Source organism: Papaver somniferum, chromosome 7, assembly GCF_003573695.1.
Source record: "Papaver somniferum cultivar HN1 chromosome 7, ASM357369v1, whole genome shotgun sequence".
Lineage (NCBI taxonomy): Eukaryota > Viridiplantae > Streptophyta > Magnoliopsida > Ranunculales > Papaveraceae > Papaver > Papaver somniferum.
The window spans coordinates 19,993,836-20,015,527 of NC_039364.1; the positions used below are offsets into that span (position 1 = coordinate 19,993,836).

Consider the following 21,692-nt stretch of genomic DNA (forward strand, 5'->3'; position numbering starts at 1 on the left):
GACACCAACTGAGGCAGACGCTCGATTTGTTAAGGGCACCCCCGTAGTCCCAAAGCTGTAACGTGGTGATACAATATAGAGGACACAACATCACCGGCATGTGGCTCTGTAAAAGTTAAGACTAAATGGGAATAAAATTAAAAATTTGGTCGTGCATCACTGGAGCATTTTTAATCTGGTAGCATCAGACAATACTTGCAAAAACACTTGATATATGTGTGATTTTTGTTAAATAGTATCACACCGCCTAGAACAATCTAGGTTCCATGCTTAATAAGTCTTGGAAAATCCTAACCTTGCAAGCCGGTTTTTGAGGTTAGTTAGGCCCGAGAATTCCTAACATGGTATCAGAGCGAGAATTCCTAACATGGTATCAGAGTCAGACCCCTCAGAACGCTATCCATGTCCATCAGTCAGTGTTCCCGTGGTGTCCGTACCGCTCATCAGTCAGTGTAGCCCAGTCAACGGCATGTCATACCCAGTGTAGCCCAATCAACGGCGTGTTCAGTGTAGCCCTAGTCGTTGAGGGGGGTGTTAAATAGTACCACATCGCCTAGGGAAACCTAGGTTCCGTGCTTAATAAGCCTTGGGCAATCTTAACCTTGCAAGCCGGTTTTCGAGGTTAGTTAGGCCCGAGGATTCCCAAAGCCGGATCAATCTTTAAAAAACACTGACAGAACGATTCCGAAACCAAAATGATGTAAACCAACACATGTTTATTTATGAATTACAGTACAAATTTTCAAGTCTACAACAATATTAAAAGAGTGTCTTTTCTTGAGAGATTGGTGCATAAACTCGAAAGCAAGCCAACTGTGACCCCATAATCGAGATGGTCACTGAAAAATTACGACAATACATGAAATGTCATCTTTACTTCCTCTATCCAGAGCTTCCTCGACTAAACTTTCAGCCGCTTCCTTAGCGTCATCTATGTCTTTGATGCAGTCTACTGCTTCTTGGTTAGACATCACCTAAAAAGAAAATCGGATTAACCTTCCGGCCTCTTTTTTCCATTGCAGTATTTCTTTTTAATCTATTCACTACTACATTGTCCATAATATTAAACAGTATTAACCAGTACAGAAGAGGCTGACAGCAGTCAAAACAATGTTATACGGAAAAAAAACCATCAAATTTCCATTCGAGTAAGGATAAAAAATAATTAGCGCTGAAGAGCACAGTGGAATGTGAGAGTCTACAGTTTCTCTAAAAAATAACCACATACCTTCCACAACCCATCACTTGCCAGAATAACAAATTCAGTATCCTCGTCGATTTCCTCTACAAATGTATCTGGTTCTGATGTTATGTGTTCCTTTAGTCTCCCATCTCCGAACGCTCTCGCCATTGCCAACTGTCCATCGACACGTGGTACGTTTCCTGTGGCATTAGTCATTTGCAATTTTCACAGTCAAGCGAACTGTAAGAAAAAAGATGCTAGCTAATTTACCCAAATGCTACGAAGAAAAAATTTGTTGGTTCGTTTCTTCTTCATAATTAGAAAAAAGAAACATCATAAAACTCGTAGAAAAAAATGGAATTGTGTACAATTGTTATACTTAGTAATCAAATGTCTCCGCAGTCTAAAACTCCAAGTCCTCTTAAGTGGAGGAATTTCAATTGTACTGCTTAGTTATCAAATCTCACTGCGGTTTAACACCACAAATATATAATTCTCCAAAGTGGGGGCTAACACCGTAGCTAGTAACATTTAACAACTACTTCAAGAGAAAATGAGTCAGCAATACCTGGCCTTTTTATTACACGTCCACCTCTGCTCTCAATTTCGTCCTTCTCTTTCAGTGGTTCATGATCTACAGTTATCTGTTTGGCCACACCGCCATTGCATATAACTGCACGAGAGTCCCCAACGTTCGCTACAACCAGCTTTTTCATATCAATCAGTAGAGCTGTAACTGCGGTTGAACCCCCTCGTGCACCAACTACTTCATTTAGTATTTCATCATCGGTATTCTCATAAGCTCTTTTGACTGCAGCCTTTGTATCCGTCCAGAAGTCGGGCTACAATATATTCAATTCTCTGTCACCATTTCCATAACCGCATTCACCTTTTAATATGGATGGATTATTACTACAATATTACACATCTAGTTTCATGAGTAGGCTTACCTCACTGAGGATATTTTCAAACAAATGCTTCTGTAAATACTTAGCGACATCACGACCTGAATGTCCGTCAAAAATTGCGTATAAACCTAGCTCGGAGTCATCAACTTGTCTAGTTTTCGCAACAATATAGTCTTCCATAGCATGACCCTGTTTCCCTTGTACCAAATGGTAACCATGTGTAACATACTTGCTCATACCTGACAAACTCTTCTTCTCTTCTCCTTTCTCTTCTGTAGACAACTCCGGCGCAAACCCGTCTTCCTGCCAAGAACCAACAACATAAATATTAGGAATTATAATCAGAATTTTCCTCGTTACAGGCAAACAATGTACAGATGCAAAAAATTTAAACACAAGTGAACTACTTGAGCTACAGACTGAAGTTCAATTCGTAACTAAAGGGCCACTGAATAATGTTAAGGCGGGTTATTTTTTGAACACTAGTCTGGACAGATGAGATTAATCACCCAGAGTTAAGTTCCTTAACATACCTCAAATTTGGTCGATAACTCGTCCTCTAAAATTGCTTTCTTTTTCTGCCATTAAAATAAACTATAATCTCAATCCATTAACAAGTACCAAAGATGAAACAACAATGTAAAACTGAATGACCTTCATTTCTGCTTTGAATTTGTCTTTCGGGTGATGTTTCCTCTTGTGTACCTGCAACATAGTTAAAATGACAAACAATTGACATGCATCATGATTTCCTATGACCTTCTTCAATACAATTGAGCAACACTGCTATTCAGCATAATGCACATTCGGATGGCGAACTAAATGAGTGTGTACTATGTAAGTATAGCTGGCTTACCTCAACCTTCATCATTTCGATGTTCTGATTAATCGAACGTTGAGCAGCACAAACTGATTAAGAATCCCTCGAGCAAAAACTGTACAAATACAAATGAATTTCAAGATATCAATATAAGAAAGTTTAATGGAAAATTGAAGAGTTGGGGTGCATATATGTAGTTGTTTGTAAGGAACTAAAGAAAGGCAGAATTGATGATAGACGCGTGTTAAGAGGGTTTTTGATTATGTGTTGAGTGTCGAGCGTAGTGGGCGGGACCCCACTTTGGATAAATGGAAGATTTTATGTTAACCCGATACTGTATTTATCATCTCTCCGACACTGCTGCTGTGACGAGGTTGTTATTGCCTGGTGTATATGTCTTGGGAAAATTAGGTGCAGGCTCAAAAAATAATAATATTTTCATTGTCAAGCCCACATTTAAGTTTAAGTACCGTGACACCCATAATTATTTTCGTGACATTCATAATTATATGAAATTATTAAAAATGTCTGCATGACGAATTATGTATCCGCATAACGGGTTATGCATCAGGGGTATAATTGGCAACGCAACTTGGATATAACATATCTAAAAATCCGCGCCTCGGAATTTTACAAATTTTTTATCGTTGGAAATCTTTTTAAGAGAGCTACGCAACGAGTACAAACAACAATATCAAATTTTTGTTTTTACGAAAAAATTGTAGGTGATCAACATTTTAGGCAAAATTTTCGAAAACTTGATACATAACAATTATACAGCCACCAAAAAAGATGCATAACACATTCTGCAGACGCATAACGAATTATGCAACCATTTTCTCGACTGCATAACAAATTATGCATTTGCATAACAAAGTTATGCATCTATAACAAGTTATGTAGCCATTGTTTTGGTTGATTTTAGTGCGTACATAAAAAAATTGATGCATTATGCAGCCATATTTTCGAATGCATAACAGGCTATGCATCAATTTTCTCAATGCATAAAAGATTATGCAATAATTTTCTCGTTGCATAATGCATTATGCAACCATATTTTCAGATGCATAATAGGTTATGCATCAATTTTCATGACTGCATAACATGTTATGCAGATATTATTATTGGTGCATGACAAGTTATGCATTCTTTGTTTTTGTTGGTTTCGGTAGTGACAAAAAACCACGTATTGAAAAAAAACATATATGTCAGCAAGATGACTAGGATGCGAAGAATGGACAAAATATTTTGCAGAAGGCACTAGCGCATATCAACAAAAATGACAAAGAAAAATATACATATCGAGAGTTACCTATAAGAATAAATTTTTTTAATGCCAATGTTATGTACCTTATTGCTTTTGCAGTGCCAGATTGATTTCCTATAAAAAGTAAACAACTTAAACGTCACTACCAAGGAGTAGTCTACATCTCTTCTCCATCTTCAGTTACCGATAACCCCAACAGCTCAAATGGACGACAGTGCACTTCCTCCTTATCCATCATCACCGTTCATACTACTGATAACGATAACATCAAACACCATTGATAGCACAACATCATTACAATATCGAGTCTCAACTCCATCTTCTTCATCTCGGTCTTCCCCATCACTGATTATCATCACTAATGCCATTAATTACAGTAACCTATTTCTTCTTTCCCTGTTCTTTTCAAACTTGGCCAAGCTCTCTATCCGCCTCTTGAATTTCACCATCAGTCACCTTAACCAGCAATCCATGATCAGGGACGGACCCAGAAAGGATAATTTTCCTTTTAAGGTCCGGGATAGAAGTCTTGGTCGAGTAGTAATCTTTTTTTTTTTGCTTGTGGACTGAAAAAACTACCTGGGCTAAAGCCCCCTTTAGCCCAGCTGTTGGTCCGTCCATGTCCATGATCATCACCACTGTCTCATATTCCTCTCATGTCTTATAACTGAACACCCATCCATGAGTTTCTCTGCTAGTAACACATCAAATCTCAACCACGGAATCCATTGATTGAACCGGCATCAGATCTATACCTTGTCCATAACCCTTATGAGATACAGAATAAAGAAACCTTAGGGATATGACGAAAAAAACGAAATATAGAATTTTAGAAAATATGGGTTTCAGAGAAATTTTATCCCAAAAAATAGGCGCGCGCATGAAAATTCTTGTCCGTGGGTTTCAAGGTGGAGAAAATGTGAAAACTGGGTTTCCCTGTAGTTTTCACATCAGTTGTATTACTGAAAGACAGATACACCAGGCTTCATGTCCAATAGTATGTTTGTCTAAGGCCCAAGATCGAACTTCCTTTTCCCAATCGAAGATAACTTCCGAATCGCAGTCCTTCCTGATTCTAGAATTTTAATTGGTTTTTGTGTTTCTCATAATCATACACTATATATATATATATGCGAACAAAGGTATGGTTCTCACGTTCCAGTGTTCTGCGCACTTGGAATAGGGCTTTTAGACATGGATAACAATGAAGCGACTAAAAAGGTAAATTATTAATCTCATTAATCTTTGTTTTAAGTTAGTGATTGTTGTGTGATCACCAAATTTATGCATTTTTCTTTTAATTAATAGAGTTGGGACCAAAAAAATTTATTATTTTAGCGAAGTTATTAACTTATCGAGTTAAAATTCTGCTTTTCCAAGTCCAGGGAATCATAGAATTTTATTATTTTAGCCAAATAATTAATTTATTGAGGATTAATTTATCGACGTTATACTGTATTATGCAGGAATTTTCCGATGTTATTCCCGTTGAACTACCTGAATTATTAAAACAAAATTGGATCGAGGAATCACAAAAACTTTGGGATCTTAATAATGATAATGAAATTAGGTCCCGTATGAAGCATGAGAAAATGTGTTCAAAAATTCATGTATGTGGTTCCGTAGGTGAAGGATATGGAGCTGTTTTACAAGATTCCCAGATGGTTCCGATTGCTGCTAGCTCTAGAAGAGTACATAATCTTTTTTTTTTGATGCAAACCAACATATATTAATACTAAGCAAAATACAGATATCCTAGACTGGCTTTACATTTATCCTTCCTGATTTCTTCCATGAAAATATCAGGAAAGTTGCATGATAATCAAAAGATGATCTGCCAGTTCTAGCTTTGTTAGCAATTACATGCGCCACATTGTTTGCCTGTCTTTTAACATATTTAACATCAAACCAAGAAAAACAAGATAGCATTTGCCTTATTTCATATACAATACTTCCATTCGTACAATGGACTGAAGATTTGGCTTGCTTCACATAGTTGATCAGGTTAACATAGTCACCCTCAAACACCACCTTTGTCAGGTTTTTATCTCTAGCCCAGTTAATAGCTGCTTTAAAGACTAGACACTCTGCCTGCTCCAAATCTATTCCTCCATCAATGATCCTCCCTCTGATGCCTTCACAGTTTCCTGCAGAATTGCGCATGATTAAACCAATGCCAATGTAAAAGTTATTACTATCAAATGATGCATCCATATTGATTTTAAGGATATCAGCTGTCGGTGGAGACCAGCAAACAACAGTTTGCTCCTTACTGTGGTGTTTCTCAGCTGCACATTGATTAATCATATGCTTTATAGAATAAACCGTGGAGTGCATATTTGGTGTTTTATTTTCAAACTCCTTGAGACATCTATTTTTTCCAAATGAACCAGGCAGTTATCATAACAGTGGGAGTCCAAACAGAAGCATTATCAGCTTTTTTAGAGAACCACGAACTGAGCCAATTTCTAACCTGAGTCTGATTCTGTTGCAAAGAAGAAGCATTTATGTTCATACTGAACCACACTGCTCTTGAGTAATCATAGTCAATTAGAAGATGCTTTAAAGTTTCCTCATGTTGTGAACATCTTGCACACATTAGATTTATATTTTGGTTTACCTTGTGCAGTTTTTCTTTTGTCAGAACAATATCTCTAAAACACTTCCAGATGAATAATTTAACCTTGTGTGGAACATTCACTTTCCACAGACTTTTCCAAACTGAACTAGGAATGTCAAAGTTTCTTTGGTTATTAAAAGTTCGTGATTGTTTCACTAATTCTTTGTAGGTTGACTTGATGGTGAATTCACCTGTTCTATTTAATTCCCAAATTAGCTTGTCTGTACCATGTTGAACTAGAGGCATTTTAAGAATAAGTTCTGCCGTTTCAACTGGAAATACTCTATATATTAATTGTGTATTCCACCTTCTAGGGTTTTGTAACATAAAGTATGAAACATAGACTATTCTGATTGGCTCTAAATAATCATCTTTAGGAAAAGGGGGCATGTTTAGTCATCTCACCCATTTATCATACCAAACCAAGATTTTTGTACCACATCTTACATCCCATCGATGCAACTGTCTAACATAAGCTAGACCCTCTTCCAATCCTTTCCAGATCCAGGAGCTATTGTTATGTGTTTGTTGAAGATGAAGAAAGCTGCAGTATGGGGAATACTTAGCTTTCATAATTTGAGCCCAAGGTTTGTCCTCCTCAGTACACAGTCTCCATGTTAATTTGATCATAAGAGATCTGTTGTACAACTCTAAATTCCTGAAAGCCAATCCTTCTTCTTCTTCCGGAAGACACAGAGAGTTCCAAGCAATTGGATTGAAACCCCTTTTTTTTCCGACCCCACCAGAATATTCTTTGAATTAATTCAAGCTTAGTGATAATAGTCTTGGGAAGCTTGAAATTACTCATATAGTGTGTTGGCATTGCATCTAATACTGACCTTACAAGAGTTGTTCTTTCCTCCAAGTTAAGAGTTTTAGAACACCAGCCCTGCGGTCTGTGCTCATAAGAATCCTTAACAGTAGCAAATGAATTAGTTTTGGATTTTCCTAGTAGTATAGGAAGACCTAAATATTTGTTGGAAGTCACCAATTCCTTAACTCCCAGATTACTTAAAATACTTTGTTTTTGTTCATCTGAAATGTCACCTACAATAAATGCTGACAACTTACTGAAATTAATGATTTCACCTGACATAAGACTGAACTTGTGTGAGATATCTTTTAAGTGATCAACTCCCTTCTCCGTAGCATGAAAAAACAGCATACAATCATCTGCAAACAACAAATGATTAATGGCTATTGATTTGTTTGTTGCTTGTATCCCTTTTATGGAATCTGTAGCCTCTGCATGCATTAAGGATCTAGTGAAGTATTCCATGAATATAATGAATAAGTACGGGGACAGTGGATATCCCTGTCTAAGTCCTCTCGTAGGTCTGTATGCTTTACACATATTACCATTCAGACGTACTGATACAGAAGTAGACGAAATGCACTTTTGAATAATTGTTCTCCACTCTTCACATAAACCCAAAGAGCTCAACATTTTATCAACAAAAGACCATTCTATTATGTTAAATGCTTTTGACATATCAAGCTTGAGAGCTACTAATCCTTGTTTCCTCTTAGATTTCTTCATTGAGTGAATCAACTCATGAGCCACCACAATATTGTCATTTATATATCGCTTTGGAACAAAAGTTGCCTGTGTATGAGAGATGATTTTCTCCGTTAGAGGTTTCATTCAGATTACTAATAATTTCGAGATTATTTTGTAGGTAATATTACAGAGCCCAATTGGCCTGTAATCACTCGGAGTCGAGGGATGATGAGTTTTAGGGATCAAACATGTAATGGTTTGGTTGATATGAGGTGGTAGATACTTAGTACGGAAAAATTCTTGTACTAGATCAACCACATCCTTTCCAACTACTGACCATTGAGTTTGAAAAAAACCCAGCAGGGAATCCATCAGGCACTGGAGCACTCCAGCTAGGAGTAGTGCTTAAGGCTTCATAAATCTCTTCTTCCGACGGAATGGAGATTAAATTACTATTTTTCTCAGCTGTAACTATTGGGTGTATTGATTCAAAAGAATTCTGCTGAAACTCTGGATTAGTAGAAGTAGCAATAGATTGAAAATAAGAAGTAATAAGGTTCTCCAGATCTTCCATGGAATAACACCACTCCCCATTACTTTTCTTCAAAGATGATATGTGATTTCGCGACCTTCTTTTATTTGTTATAGTATGAAAATAACTTGTATTATTATCCATATCATGAACCCAATGATCTCTTGATTTTTGATTCCAAAAATCTGCTTCAATCTTTTTCCAGTATTCAAGTTGCCGAATAGTATCACATATCTCTCCCGAAATAGTGTCACTAAACGGTTGTGCTTGTCACTGAGAAAGATGTGTAAGTAAATGCTGGACATGAGATTGGATACTACCAAAATATTCTTTATTTCATTTTGATAATTGCCTTCTCGTTGTCGCTAACTTAGTATTGAGATCCACATTCGTTGGTGTAGAAACCCAGGTATTTGAAACTAATTCAGTACATGTAGAGTCATGTAACCAACACATAAAGAACTTCCAACCATAGCTTTGTTTAGGCCTAATGCTATCAGTAATCAATAACAATGGACAATGATCAGACCCCAAAAATGGAAGGTGCAAGACTTTAGAGTTAGGATAATCTCTGACCCAATTAGAATTTTGTAGTGCATAATCTATCCTTGATCTTTTATGTCCCTTTCCATTAATTTTGTTAGACCAAGTATGTTTTGTACCTACATATCCCATATCCATTAAGCCCACACTGTCTATAACATTGCACACCCAATTATCTAAAGAAGTTATACTAGTAGAAGCTTGCTGATTATTTAGATGAATGTTTAAATCACCTATAATCACCCAAGGCTGATAGACATTATCACCCAACTCTCTAATGAACTCCCATTGCTTTTGTTTCATCTCATAATGAGATGACCCATAAACACAAGAAAGAAGCCATTCTTGTTTAGACGCATTTGAACTGATTAAGAGGTGAATCATGTTATCATTGCTGCAAGCTATATCACAAGGGAAACCATCTTTCCACATCAATACTAATCCACAAGAGAGACCAATTGAACTTACAATGAAGATATTGGGTAACAATGTTGCTGTGTTAAAAACCTAGCTCTAGATTCAGAGATTTTGGTTTCCATTAGAAAGACAATGTCTGGATTATTCTGATGTATAATGTAAGCCAAGAAGTCCCTAGTATCTTTGGAAGCAAGTCCTTGTACATTCCATGATAAAATCTTCATGGTGACTTGAGAATAATGTATATGCTAGTTGGCGTTATGACAACCAGTAGAGTAACTACTATGGATAACTAGTGAAGAAATGGGAGACTGAAAAATGCAATACTAATTTGAAAAAAGGAAACGCAATCAAAGTGTAAGAAATATGAGATTGATTGATAAGTACCTGGTCATCAGCGCTAGAAGATGTTGCTTTATGTCTCTTGGATTGGTTTTGCTCAGAAACTGTACCATGGAAGGAAGTGCGAGAATTAGTAGATGGTGAATGCTCATCAAGACTCACATATTCATACCCTGACCCATATAGATTATAATCTTTGGGATTGAAACATGATAGATTATCCTCCACCTGGTTAATGAGTTCCTTCAGTGGTTCCTTATAAACTTGATCAAGATGAACTGTGTCTGGGTTCAGGTTAGATACATTGAAGTCATCAAAATTAAGATCAAATTCACCTAGGGCCATATAAGCTTTAAGGAGCTCCATGTTCGACCCATATCCACTTTTTTGACCCATAGACATATTAAATTCTCGCAGTTGATTCTCCACATAGTCTTCAGACATGTTATCTAAAAAATTACAACTTCCTAGATTCCTAAGAGTATCATACTGCATGTTATTGGAGTTGCTAGGACCACCTTCTTCAATTCTTATTATTTTCCCCTGCCTCTGGATCAATCTGTCCTTCAAATTTTCTATTGCATGTATTTGTTACATACCTTGAGAATTGCCTCCAGCATCAGTATCAGAGAGATCAGATGACAAAGGAATATCTCTGACCATTTTGTCTTTATGTTGCTCCTTTAAATTAACTGAATCTTTAGAAACTTCCACAATGAATTGCGCTGGATTCTGCTGGATTTCATGCATGTACGTTTGTTCAGCCACAACAATTTGAGTATTCTGATTCTTGCTAGTACCCTCACGATTTTACTCCTTAGCCTTTTGACTAGCCTCCAGTGCTTGTTGCTTTGCATCTTTGGTTTTCCTTACATCTGGGTTTGTCCATGATGGAGGATCATAAATTGAAGTGGAGAAAAGATGTCCCCTTTGTTGCTGAATTAGATAAGCTGCTATTGTAGAACAATCCGCTTCATTATGATCTATGGTTTAGAAGAAATCACAGAGGTTAAAAGGCTGTTTTTCATAATACAGTCTGATCCACACTTCTTCACCGGCAACATTTTTCACCCAGAAACCCCTACGAAGAGGATTACACACATCTATAACAACTTAAACTCTTTGTATCTTTTCTTTAGGGACAATACAATCCGGCGGATCTAGTTCTTTAACCTCTCCCATTGCTGCAGCTAATCCATACACTATATTGACAGTTGCGAACCCTGGCTGCATGTTGTAAAGCCTTAACCAAAATAGTTGTTTTGTCAGATCCACTAAACTTTTTGGTATTTCTGGATTCCATGGAACAAGAACAAACAAATCTCCCTCTAGAAACCAGGGCCTTAACTTTAAAACCACATCATACTCCTCTTGTGTCTGAAATTTTACCAGATAAGATTCATCTTCCTCTTTTTTAATGAAAATATCTCTGCTTTTTGGCCAAAGAATCTTTAACTCTTTATCCAAGTCACTAATTGAGAAAGTTCTGTCTGAATAAACTTTTCCCAGAACGCTGTATTTGAATTGTATTGCTCCTTATCGCAAATCTTCTGAAGAAATATTTGGTTCTTTCAAGGCTCTTAACCTGTCTGTTATCGATGTGGAAGCCATTTTGTGTTGGACTTGGATAAGTTCAGAGTCCATAGTAAAATCAACAGCAGAACAGAGAAATGCTATAGAGAAGATAACGAGGAATAAGTTCCTTATAAAAACTACCTTACCTCTTTTCCAATATGTGAATGTTGAACACTTGTTGGAAACCTTCTTACAATCATTTAATAAAATCATCTTTGTAACTGGGCGGCAATAACTGTAGCAACTCGAAACCCTAAAAAGCATTTCTACACTAATCAAACAGATAGCTTTTAATACCGTAATCAATAATCTATAATCAACAAGTATTAAAATAGTCTACGCGTGCATTAAGTGAACCAATAGTGAATCCATGGCAGCAAAACTCATTGATTGCGCAGAAAAAAGGCAAAACCGCTCCAATTTCCAGCAACCCTTATGCTCTGAACCAGGACCTAAAAATAGAAGAAAAATCTAACCATGTTAATCAAATGTGTCAACGATTAAGATTAAACTGTAAGGAATGAAAGATAAGATGAAATCTGTAAGATTGAAAGAAAATTTAGATTTTGCAGTGCATGAGTTAAACCGATTTTTACTGAGTTAGTCGCCGATTTAGAGGAAAGAGAAGAGAGCTCTAGAAAATTCCTTTAGTTGCCAATGCTGAAGAGTACATAATCTATCAGACAGTATTTCTGAAATTTATATCACGCTGAATGCCGTGGCACTAGCTGCCAAACTTGCTCTTATTGCCAAGTTTTGTATTTTAAATTGTTTGTCCCTTCCTTTTATTTCTATAATGTTGTTATGAGTATTTGTGAACCTTAGTCAAGATATGAGAGTCCTCCTGGTGAGCATGAAGGAGGTGTAGAGCATTTGGAGATGCTAATGCATCCTGAAGATAAGGGAGACATCGAAGACATTTATCGTCTCACTTCGTCTATTATCAATGATCTTAAACTACTTCGTCCAAGTGGTATAAAATACTTAAGTGTCCAGCCAGTGTATACCCCAGACGGCAACAAAGCTGTGGAGTTTCTTGCTAAGCTCGGTGAAGGCCGGGATATGAAGTTTGCAGAAATCTTTGAGAACGAAAGGCTATCTGACATCCTCTTTGAAGATGCCTTTTCTTGATTTAAGGTTACGTTATTTTCAAAAACAGTGACATTTTCACTTTTTGAATTTGGTCTGTTTTTTGGCAAACTGAAAAACTGAAAGTATCACGTTTCCTGAATGGATGTAGTAAAAGATATTAAGCCAAGATTTTATGTTCTTTTAGCTTTAAAGACATTCTCTATATGTTCAAAGATTTCAAAATGAAACTTATTATCGATGTTGGAGGAATGATTTTTGTGTAGAATTTTTAAGTTCATTTCTCAAAAATCTTGTACACTATACCAAATCTGTTACGAAAGTCCAACCATAATTTCAACTGAGAAATTATATGATAACTTTAATGCCAGATGATAATGAAATCTCACCAATAATTATAGTATCAAGCATTTAACAGACCTCCGAATTACATGAAATCCAAAATCAATATACTTAATCATCATAATTATCGTTAATGAAATCGAGGATATATAGGTATTATTAAAATTAAAAATAGTAGGATAAAGGATATAACAGCTACTACTTAGTAACCCATTAAGCCCCCAAAACCCATAGACTGCTCAGCCCCGGTAACATGATTCTTTCTTTAACTGCACAATCCATCCAAGATGAGTCAAAAAAATATTAATCAAGTACCCAATCTTTGCAAATATAATAAATAAAGTACAACGTTTTGTTGCAAAGAGTACATAATTTTCCCGAACAGAGTGACGAGACAAGTTTGTGGCCTACATTTCATAAAATGCCAAATAATAAATAACAAACTAACCATGCTCTAAGACATTTTCTGGACATCCACAATACTCAAATTCCAGCCAATCCTATAAAGAATTACTCCCTCCATTACTTTTTAATAGACCAGTTTTTATAAATAAAATATTTCTAAAAAATAGGCCAGTTTATTAATTGAGAAAGTCAAATGTTATTTTAATTTTCTGTGGACCATTTCACTTATTTCTTTGGCTGAGAATTGTCTAGAAGATCACTTTCAATAATTAGTTCTCTTAATTTCCTTAATTTTTCTTAAAAAAAGAAACTGGTCTATTAAAAAATAACGGAGGGAGTAAATAATAATCACATGCTTATGGCGACTTCCTAGCCTTCCCTACTGCCCACAACAAGCATGCAGCAAGACAGAATTAGGGATTCCCATCATCTTTTGAGAGCCATATCTTTGCACACGTAATGATACGTTCTATTTTTTCCCTGAGGGGATAGCCATCCCTTCTTGACGGTACTGCAAAACATAGAAGGCCCCAGTAAAAACAGCAGTAGATCAATTAAAATTCCTATAACAGGTTTAATCTGATAAGTATAATAACAATGTCTCAATGGTGTGGCGAGGGATATGCGCAATATAAGAACCACAATCAGTTTGCTTCTAGAACATAAAACCCTCTAAAAAACGATTGTTACAGAATAAGGAACAATAGCAAGTATCTTCAGCATGAACAACGATATTGCAACGACCAATCTAACAATCCGACTTGGCATAGTTATTGCTATTAATCGAGGGCGATTTCAGCACCTAGTGCCACTGCATTCAACCCTATACAGAATACAGAAACACTGTTCGATAGAGATCTAGAGCTAGCAGCAATAGGATTTAGTTGAGAATCCCGTAAAATTGCCCCATAGCCTTCACCAACAGAACCACAGACATGAATTTCTAACGGCATTGTCTCACGCTTCACACGAGACCTAATTTCGTTAATATTCTTAAGATCCCATACCTCTCGGGATATCTTAATCCAACTTTCTTTTGATTCAGGTGGTTCAATATCAGTATCAGTATCATCATCAGAAAGCTCCTGCATAATACATGATCAAACAACAACACTAACTTAAAACAAAAACACATGAGATTAATATAAACCTCTACCAGTAGGTATATACACACCTAAAAAAAACAAGCTATATTACCTCGATGGTGTTATTTTGTGGAGTGTTATTTTGTGGAAGATGGTAAACATCCTTGCATGTCACGCAATATACATGGGCAGGATGGATGGAGATGTATTTCATGTATCTAAGGCACTTGCGACACTTGATGAACGAGCGCGCTGCTGGCTGTGAGAATTGTGCTTCCAACAGCCCGTCCATGTTAACAATCTTCAGTGAGGATATAGAGTATGTGACGTAGCGGAAGTTTATGTTTTGGATCAAAAATCCGATAAAAGACCGAAAAAACTAATGTGAGATCAATAGATTCACAAAAATGATGATAAAATAAAGATAATAAAAAATAAAAGATAAATTTGATATATTAATCAACTTACGGCACGGGCTGTTGATTGTTGCTGTTATTGGTTAATTCTTAAAGTGGGCACAACATCTACTCCAAGGCTATGCCCGTGCTCTTTGAGCTATCCTTGTTACCGTAGAACGGGACGGGTACACCATGCTCATATACATAGGTTTGTCGATGTTGTTGTGCCCAACCATGGACAATAATTGTTTATTTATAATTATTTTGATAAGACGGTAATTAAAATAACAATTTCGGGACTAAGTTTTTTCCAATTAATCTGTCATCCTATTAATTATTATCTTTTGACATCCCTACAATTATATGAAATTTGGTATGCGAGCTCTAAGACCAAGCCATAGAGTAGCGTAAATCCTTTAGCTATGACTATATTTTAGCCAAAAGCAACCGTTATGGCCCATCCCTTGGCTAGAAGGTGGGGAATAGGTAAACCTTGGCAGATGTGGGAAGCGTTCTAGCCAAGAAATAGCAAGAGACATGCAGTTTTATTGATAATGAACTTCTAATGTCGAATGAGTGTGCTTTCCACATCATGTAAATTTCTGAATGTAAGAATTCTTTACGGTCATGCTTCATCCCAATATATGCCTGGACTTGCGTTATTCAAGTGCATTGTCATGTAAAAGTTGTACCTTATACAAAGGTAACAAATGGTTAAAATACAAAGGAGAAAGGGCTAATGACATCCTGCTTTAATCACCATTACACATTTTTTTTTTATAAAGGACTACACATGAGTCATCATGTTACACGGTGGTATAGTTACGTTAAACTATTAGATTGTGTCATGCCTTTGAGAAGCTAAATGTGCTATAAGAATTACAAATTTAACTAAACCAAAGGAAACCTGTAATTCCCTAAATTAAAAGCTATAAAGGATTACAAATTTAACTAAACCAAAGGAAACCCACAGATCCGTCTAATTTAGCCAACTTAGAGCTTAATTGTTCGTATATGATTCATAAAACATTACAGTAAAACACATCCTCATAGGAAGAACCTTGCATGTTCATAGCTCTCTAAATGATTTGCAGAAGAAAAGGGGGGAACAATAATCATTTACATGGTTGACATCTGACTTGGGCGTACACTGACCTTGTCCTGGTCACTCTTTTCTTTCGCCAAATTGTCTGCAACTTCTAAAAAATATTATACACAGGACGCTGTATGTGTGAATATTCTAACCTTAGCCAACATTGGGGAGCTGCTACTGCCATCATGTGTACAACATTGTAGGGGATGAGTGTGGCAATGAATATTGTAGGCTTCGTATTCAAACCCTTCAATCACCTTCATGTGGTCATTTCCTTGCATGTAAAACATATTTCAATGGGGAGAATTAATGTATTTGAGCAACATATATTGAGGTACACATAAATATACACTCTTCTTTGGAAAAAAAACGACCGATATAAATACATGTATTATAGAATTGACAACATAAGCGTCTACAGAAACTAACATTGCACCTGCTTTATTGTATATATAATTGGATATATTTGATATTCGAATTCGCAGACTGCATATAATACGTCGTAAACCAAATAAGGGAGAGTATCTAAGACAGTAGAATACAAATAAGAAGAACACGCATATTTTACAATTAACAGAGACAAAATAGCCAAATAATTGGAGAGATACCAAGTAATACCAAGCAAATTCACAAAGAAACAACTAAAACCAACACCTCAACAGATTGGCGATTTGCGGGTCTGTACGAAATGGAAAAACAGCTGAAGAGAAAGGAAAGACGAAAGGAAAGTATAAAAGATTTTGGTGGTCAGAACACCAACAATATCCGGAAGCACATCAAAATGCATTATTTTGAACCTTAGGCTATTTCAACAAAGTTGTGAATAATTTTTCAAAGACAAAGATATTAGTTCCCTGACCTGTTATATATGTGTAAATTGAGTGCAAATTTCAGCATCATGTGAAGTTGAACTTCTGCCCGAGGATTGAGCTGCCACCAAGTGATAAGGGAACACTTCAACTTGTCGATTGCCACTCATCAAACATGATACAATAGCCCGAATTTTTTTTTAAAAAATTATCACCATAATTAGCATGCGAATGAAATCAGTTGCACCTTATATGTGTGGTTATGTCTAATTATGCATAGAGAAAAGACCATCAAGAACCCTCATATGATGAGATTGGTTAAAGAGTGGCCTATAGGCTCTAGCCCAACGTGCAGGGTCTAAACTCTGCACACAAAGTTCTAAATGTTGGATAAATCAAGGACTTAAAAGTTAAAACTCACTATATATTACCACCATGAGGGTTGAACCGAAAACCAAATGAATTTAGAAGTTAATTAATCAAAGTAATAGACAAACTTTTTGCTTTGTGGGTTATCCAACCTTTAGTTGGATAAATGGAGAGGTCAATGCAGACATACTCCTAATTTGGGTTTACATCATATAACATATAGCTTTCGTGATTAGGTAATTTGATTCGTCGAAACATTCTTAATGTGATCCAGTAAAAGATTGCAAACTACCTGGAAGGTCATCATAAATGACTCAAATGTATAGTTAAACCACTTTTGCAACTTTTGGGATCTCCGTTTCATAGCCATCCAAAATAGAAAGAAAAAGAATGAAGAGTTGATACTGCGGAAACAAATATCCATAGGAGAAACCATTTTTGCAAGTTGTTAGATCTTCCAATTTCATAGTATTAGTAAACGAATGAATGGTTACATGACACAAAGAAAGACTTACAGTCTCTATGTTAGGACAACTTAAACAGAAAGAAAGATTCAAGCATCACATATACCTAGTCAAAATATTTAAAAAAATCACTAATCATTTCGTGTAGATGTTGTAGTACCTGAAGTTTGCCAATGTCAGGTTGAAAATCAACAAATGATTCAGAGCATCAATTAAAGGTCACCAACTCAATACATAAGCAAGTAAATGGCCGATTGAATAAGGCTGCAAATTATCCTGTAAGTTCGTACAGTTTCAAACCAAGAACCTAAAAGTAACTTGGGTTACTTACATTGTCATCGAGCATAAATCTAATTCGCCCAGTGAATTGCTACACCAACAATTCATGTTCCATCCTGTAGTATCCTCCCAAAAACTGAAATAACAAATTAGAACTTATATCGATCAGAAAAACAAATTTGAATCTATTGAGCAACAACAAAAAAGTTTCTGTAGGAATATAAAGTCTAAAAAATCACAAATTTGATTATAAAAACATTGAATTGATAAAAATACCATGCGAGATCAGTAGTAAGACGTTATTCAACGATCAAAATCAGATAAATTATTTCACAGTGAATAAAAAAATGCCTAGTTTTAATTATCTATTATAGTTCAATGGAAACCTGATTAAAAGAAGGAAGGTCTTGGGAAAACAGATCAACAATACGAAATATCAACAAAAACAATAAAGATATAGCTCAGAATTAGGATCAGAAGAAAAAGGAGACCTTCAACTGAAAATCCAAGATTTCAAATTATTTTTTCTTCTCTCGAATCCAAAAGTTGAAGGGGTTTTGAATGGTATTGATTGAGTTCTTTTTTTTTTTTTTTCTTTTTTTGGGTTTTTTTATTTGTGTTTAACGGTGTAACGGAAGAATAATTATGAATGAGATTTAATTATTTTGGACGACATAGATTATGTCGTGGCCCGTACCAAAACTAATTTCAAGCTAGACATGGTTCTGAAATAGGCTCTGCCCGACCACCAAAGTAACGAGCCCTTATTAGTTAACCTGACCTAACGCGCCTAAGCTACCAAAAAAGAAAAAATAAAGCGTGAAAGCGCAAAATAAAAACGAGTGGGACTCGTTTGGTTTTTCTTTTTTTGTGAGCAGTGTACAAACATGAAGGAAAAATTAATTTTCTTTTGCAACGTGGTTAAGATTTGGACTTAGACTTTTCTTCTCGGGATTGATAATTTTTTATCCTTTTTCTTTTTTTTTTGAAGCATCCTATTGATATTGAGAATCAATATTTGGGATATATAGTCGATCAGATACGGGCCATGCGGCAACGTCATATATTTGCGAGACTACGGCAGGGCTGTGGGTCCTGGCTAATTAGACCGACCAACAAAATACTGAAATTCGCATAAAGGACTACGGTCGGGGTTGTAGGCCCTGGCTAATTTGATCCCATTAACAAAATACCAGAATTTGCGTAGGGGACTACAACTAATTTGACCCAACAAACAAAATACTGGAATTTGTGTAGGGAACCACGGCCGGGCTGTAAGCCCCGACTAATTTGACCCCATCAACAAAATATCGGAATTTGCGCTACAGCCCCGACTAATTTGACACGACAAACAAAATACTGGAAGTTGCGTAAGGGACCAAACAACAAAAAGAAAAGAAATCAAAAATGGTTGAGCCCCGGCCGTAGGTCGGAATTTGCGTAGGGGACTACGGAGGGGATGCAAGTCCCGGCTAATTTGGCCCGACCAAAAAAATACCGGAATTTGCGTAGGGGATTACGGCCGGGACTGCAGGCCCCGACTAATTTTCCCAGACCAACAAAATACAAGAATTTGCGTAGGGAACTACGGCCAGGGCCATCAGCCCCGGCTAATTTGACACGACCAATAAAATACTAGAATTTGCCTAGGGGACCACGGACGGGGCTGTAGGCCCCGACTAATTTGGTCCGACCAACAAAATACTGGAATTTGCATAGGGGACCATGGCCTGGGCTGTAAGCCCCGACTAATTTGACACGATCAGAAAACACTAGGGTCGCAAGCCCCAAACAACAACAAAAAAATCGAAAAAAGGTTGAGCCCCGGCCGTAGGCCGGGGTGATACCTAGTATATATATATTTGTTGCACTTGTTCGATTAGTTATATAATTGTAGATCATACTCCTTAGGAGTTCAAAGTGGAATAAGACATCGTTATTGTGACGATTTCGCAATACTATGAATTTGTATCATGTATATTACTTTATATCATCAGTTGCTAGTGTGATGGACCTGATGGTCGATCTATCAGCAATGGAATTGACAATGAAACCTTTTTCCACCATTATTTTTATGTTTCTGAAGTTGTAGAATGTGATGGTCCTATTTCTATACCTCCAAAGTATCACTTACCGTTTTTCTACCCATTGTAATCATTCGATGATGTCTGTGAATGCAGTTCAATTACTTCAATTTACTGTAACTTTTTAATATTCCTACTTATAATTTAAATTGAATCTCCAATAATATTATTATTAACTCGTTTAGAGTGCCAATTCGTATGCGTTAACCCATAAAACCGAACTACATTCGTGTCTCCCAGTTAAGAAATCCCGTGGTTGCTCATTTTTTCCCGTCATTAGATTTTAGGCTCCCTTTCCATTGCTTGAATAATTCTATCATTTTTTCCATTTGGGTTTATCAGTGTAACCTTTGCAGAAAATTAGTGAGTATATTAGATTTTATTGGTGCTGAACGGCTGTTAAACCTAAAACGTGTTCCAATTATAGTATCCTTTCTAAATTCCTATTCCGTTGGCGATCAACCTATGAGGGAGGTAATGTATTTTCAGGGTATTTTTTGGTCCTCTTTTATGTTCATGGTGCAAAGAAATTTTCAATAAACTCTCATTAATTATAAATTTTGCAAGCGATGCGTGAAAATATGATTGATATCTTCAAATTTTGACCATATATTGTGAAGTAACACATGAGAGGGTGCTTTGTGATCATTCTATTTTAAGATCCTACGCGAAGGTTGTGCCAATCAAATCCTCATACGGGTATCAATAGGCATAAGCTGGTCAATCAATGGTTCTTCATGTTCTAATGCAGTTTGTTTCATCTAATATAATTCAAAACCAATCACATCCTCTTGGAGTCTTAGGATCTAGGATGGGAAAATATGGATTTTAAAAACGGCTTCCCTTCAGATTTCATGTCATTAAAACTTTTGCTTATTGTCAGAGTCCTATACAATAATGCTCTACGAATCTAGTGTGAAGGCTTCTAATCACGCCATAAACAGTATGCCAAAAACCAAAATGGTTGTTTCTCGAAAATGTATTTTTGTCTGACATTTCCCCAAAAAAGAAAAAAAAAACATAAAATCTTTATGGTATGTTTGCACCGTATGAAGAGATGTAATTTCAAGTTTCATATAATATAAAGAAAAAGAATATTAATCAGGAATCCCCAATCCATTTGATACCAACATGTACATGACATAGTGCAAATAAGAGGCTAAAATTCTGCAGCAGAAGTAGCAATACAGTTAAAAAAATATTTAAAAATTCTAAGGTCAATAACAATGGAACCAGCGCTTTCTTCGTTAATTATTTTCACTCCATGAAAATCTTCTTGGTTTTGGCCGAAGAAGTCAAAGTTAAATTGGACAACATAATAAAAGATTAAATGGTAAGGGTATTAAGAAACATAATATAAGAGTAAAAATGAATAGAGAACAATCATATTTGAATATCTTTTAACTGCAAACGAAGAAACAAAATCCAAATCACAAAATACGACATTAATAAATAGAAACGAAAAGAAACCAAGTTGCATATATGACCAAAAATTTAGGCATGAGGTACCACCATTCTTTATAGGCTAAAAATGTAGATTTTGATTATGAAAGAGATTAAGTTAAAA

General features: G+C 36.1%; 1 protein-coding gene and 1 long non-coding RNA gene across 4 annotated transcripts; both read right to left on the bottom strand.

The window, feature by feature from the left end:
* Positions 1 to 777: 777 nt before the first annotated feature.
* LOC113300570 (probable protein phosphatase 2C 39) lies at positions 778 to 3,175 on the bottom strand. Its single transcript, XM_026549774.1, has 7 exons — positions 2,948 to 3,175; positions 2,746 to 2,796; positions 2,625 to 2,669; positions 2,134 to 2,394; positions 1,752 to 2,025; positions 1,229 to 1,383; positions 778 to 974 (listed from the first exon to the last, which is right to left on the bottom strand). Exons 1-7 carry the CDS (start codon positions 2,960 to 2,962, stop codon positions 837 to 839), a joined length of 939 nt encoding a protein of 312 aa, XP_026405559.1. The 5' UTR covers positions 2,963 to 3,175; the 3' UTR covers positions 778 to 836.
* Positions 3,176 to 15,844: 12,669 nt separating this feature from the next.
* On the bottom strand, positions 15,845 to 18,698 carry LOC113296626. Of its 3 annotated transcripts, none has more exons than XR_003333084.1 (3): positions 18,533 to 18,698; positions 17,591 to 18,177; positions 15,845 to 17,050 (listed from the first exon to the last, which is right to left on the bottom strand). It is a non-coding gene; the product is annotated as an uncharacterized LOC113296626 (long non-coding RNA). The 3 variants fall into 3 exon arrangements; XR_003333083.1 differs by having other exon boundaries at positions 15,845 to 17,702; positions 17,923 to 18,177; positions 18,533 to 18,679; XR_003333082.1 differs by having other exon boundaries at positions 15,845 to 18,177; positions 18,533 to 18,679.
* Positions 18,699 to 21,692: the final 2,994 nt, after the last annotated feature.

What these genes read in the sequence shown, in the direction of transcription:
- LOC113300570 (XM_026549774.1), bottom strand. An exon ending in TTGAAAATATCCTCAGTGAG is followed by an intron (nt 2,026 to 2,133) that starts GTAAGCCTACTC and finishes AATATATTGTAG; the next exon opens with CCCGACTTCTGGACGGATAC. An exon ending in ACGTGTAATAAAAAGGCCAG is followed by an intron (nt 1,384 to 1,751) that starts GTATTGCTGACT and finishes CTAATGCCACAG; the next exon opens with GAAACGTACCACGTGTCGAT.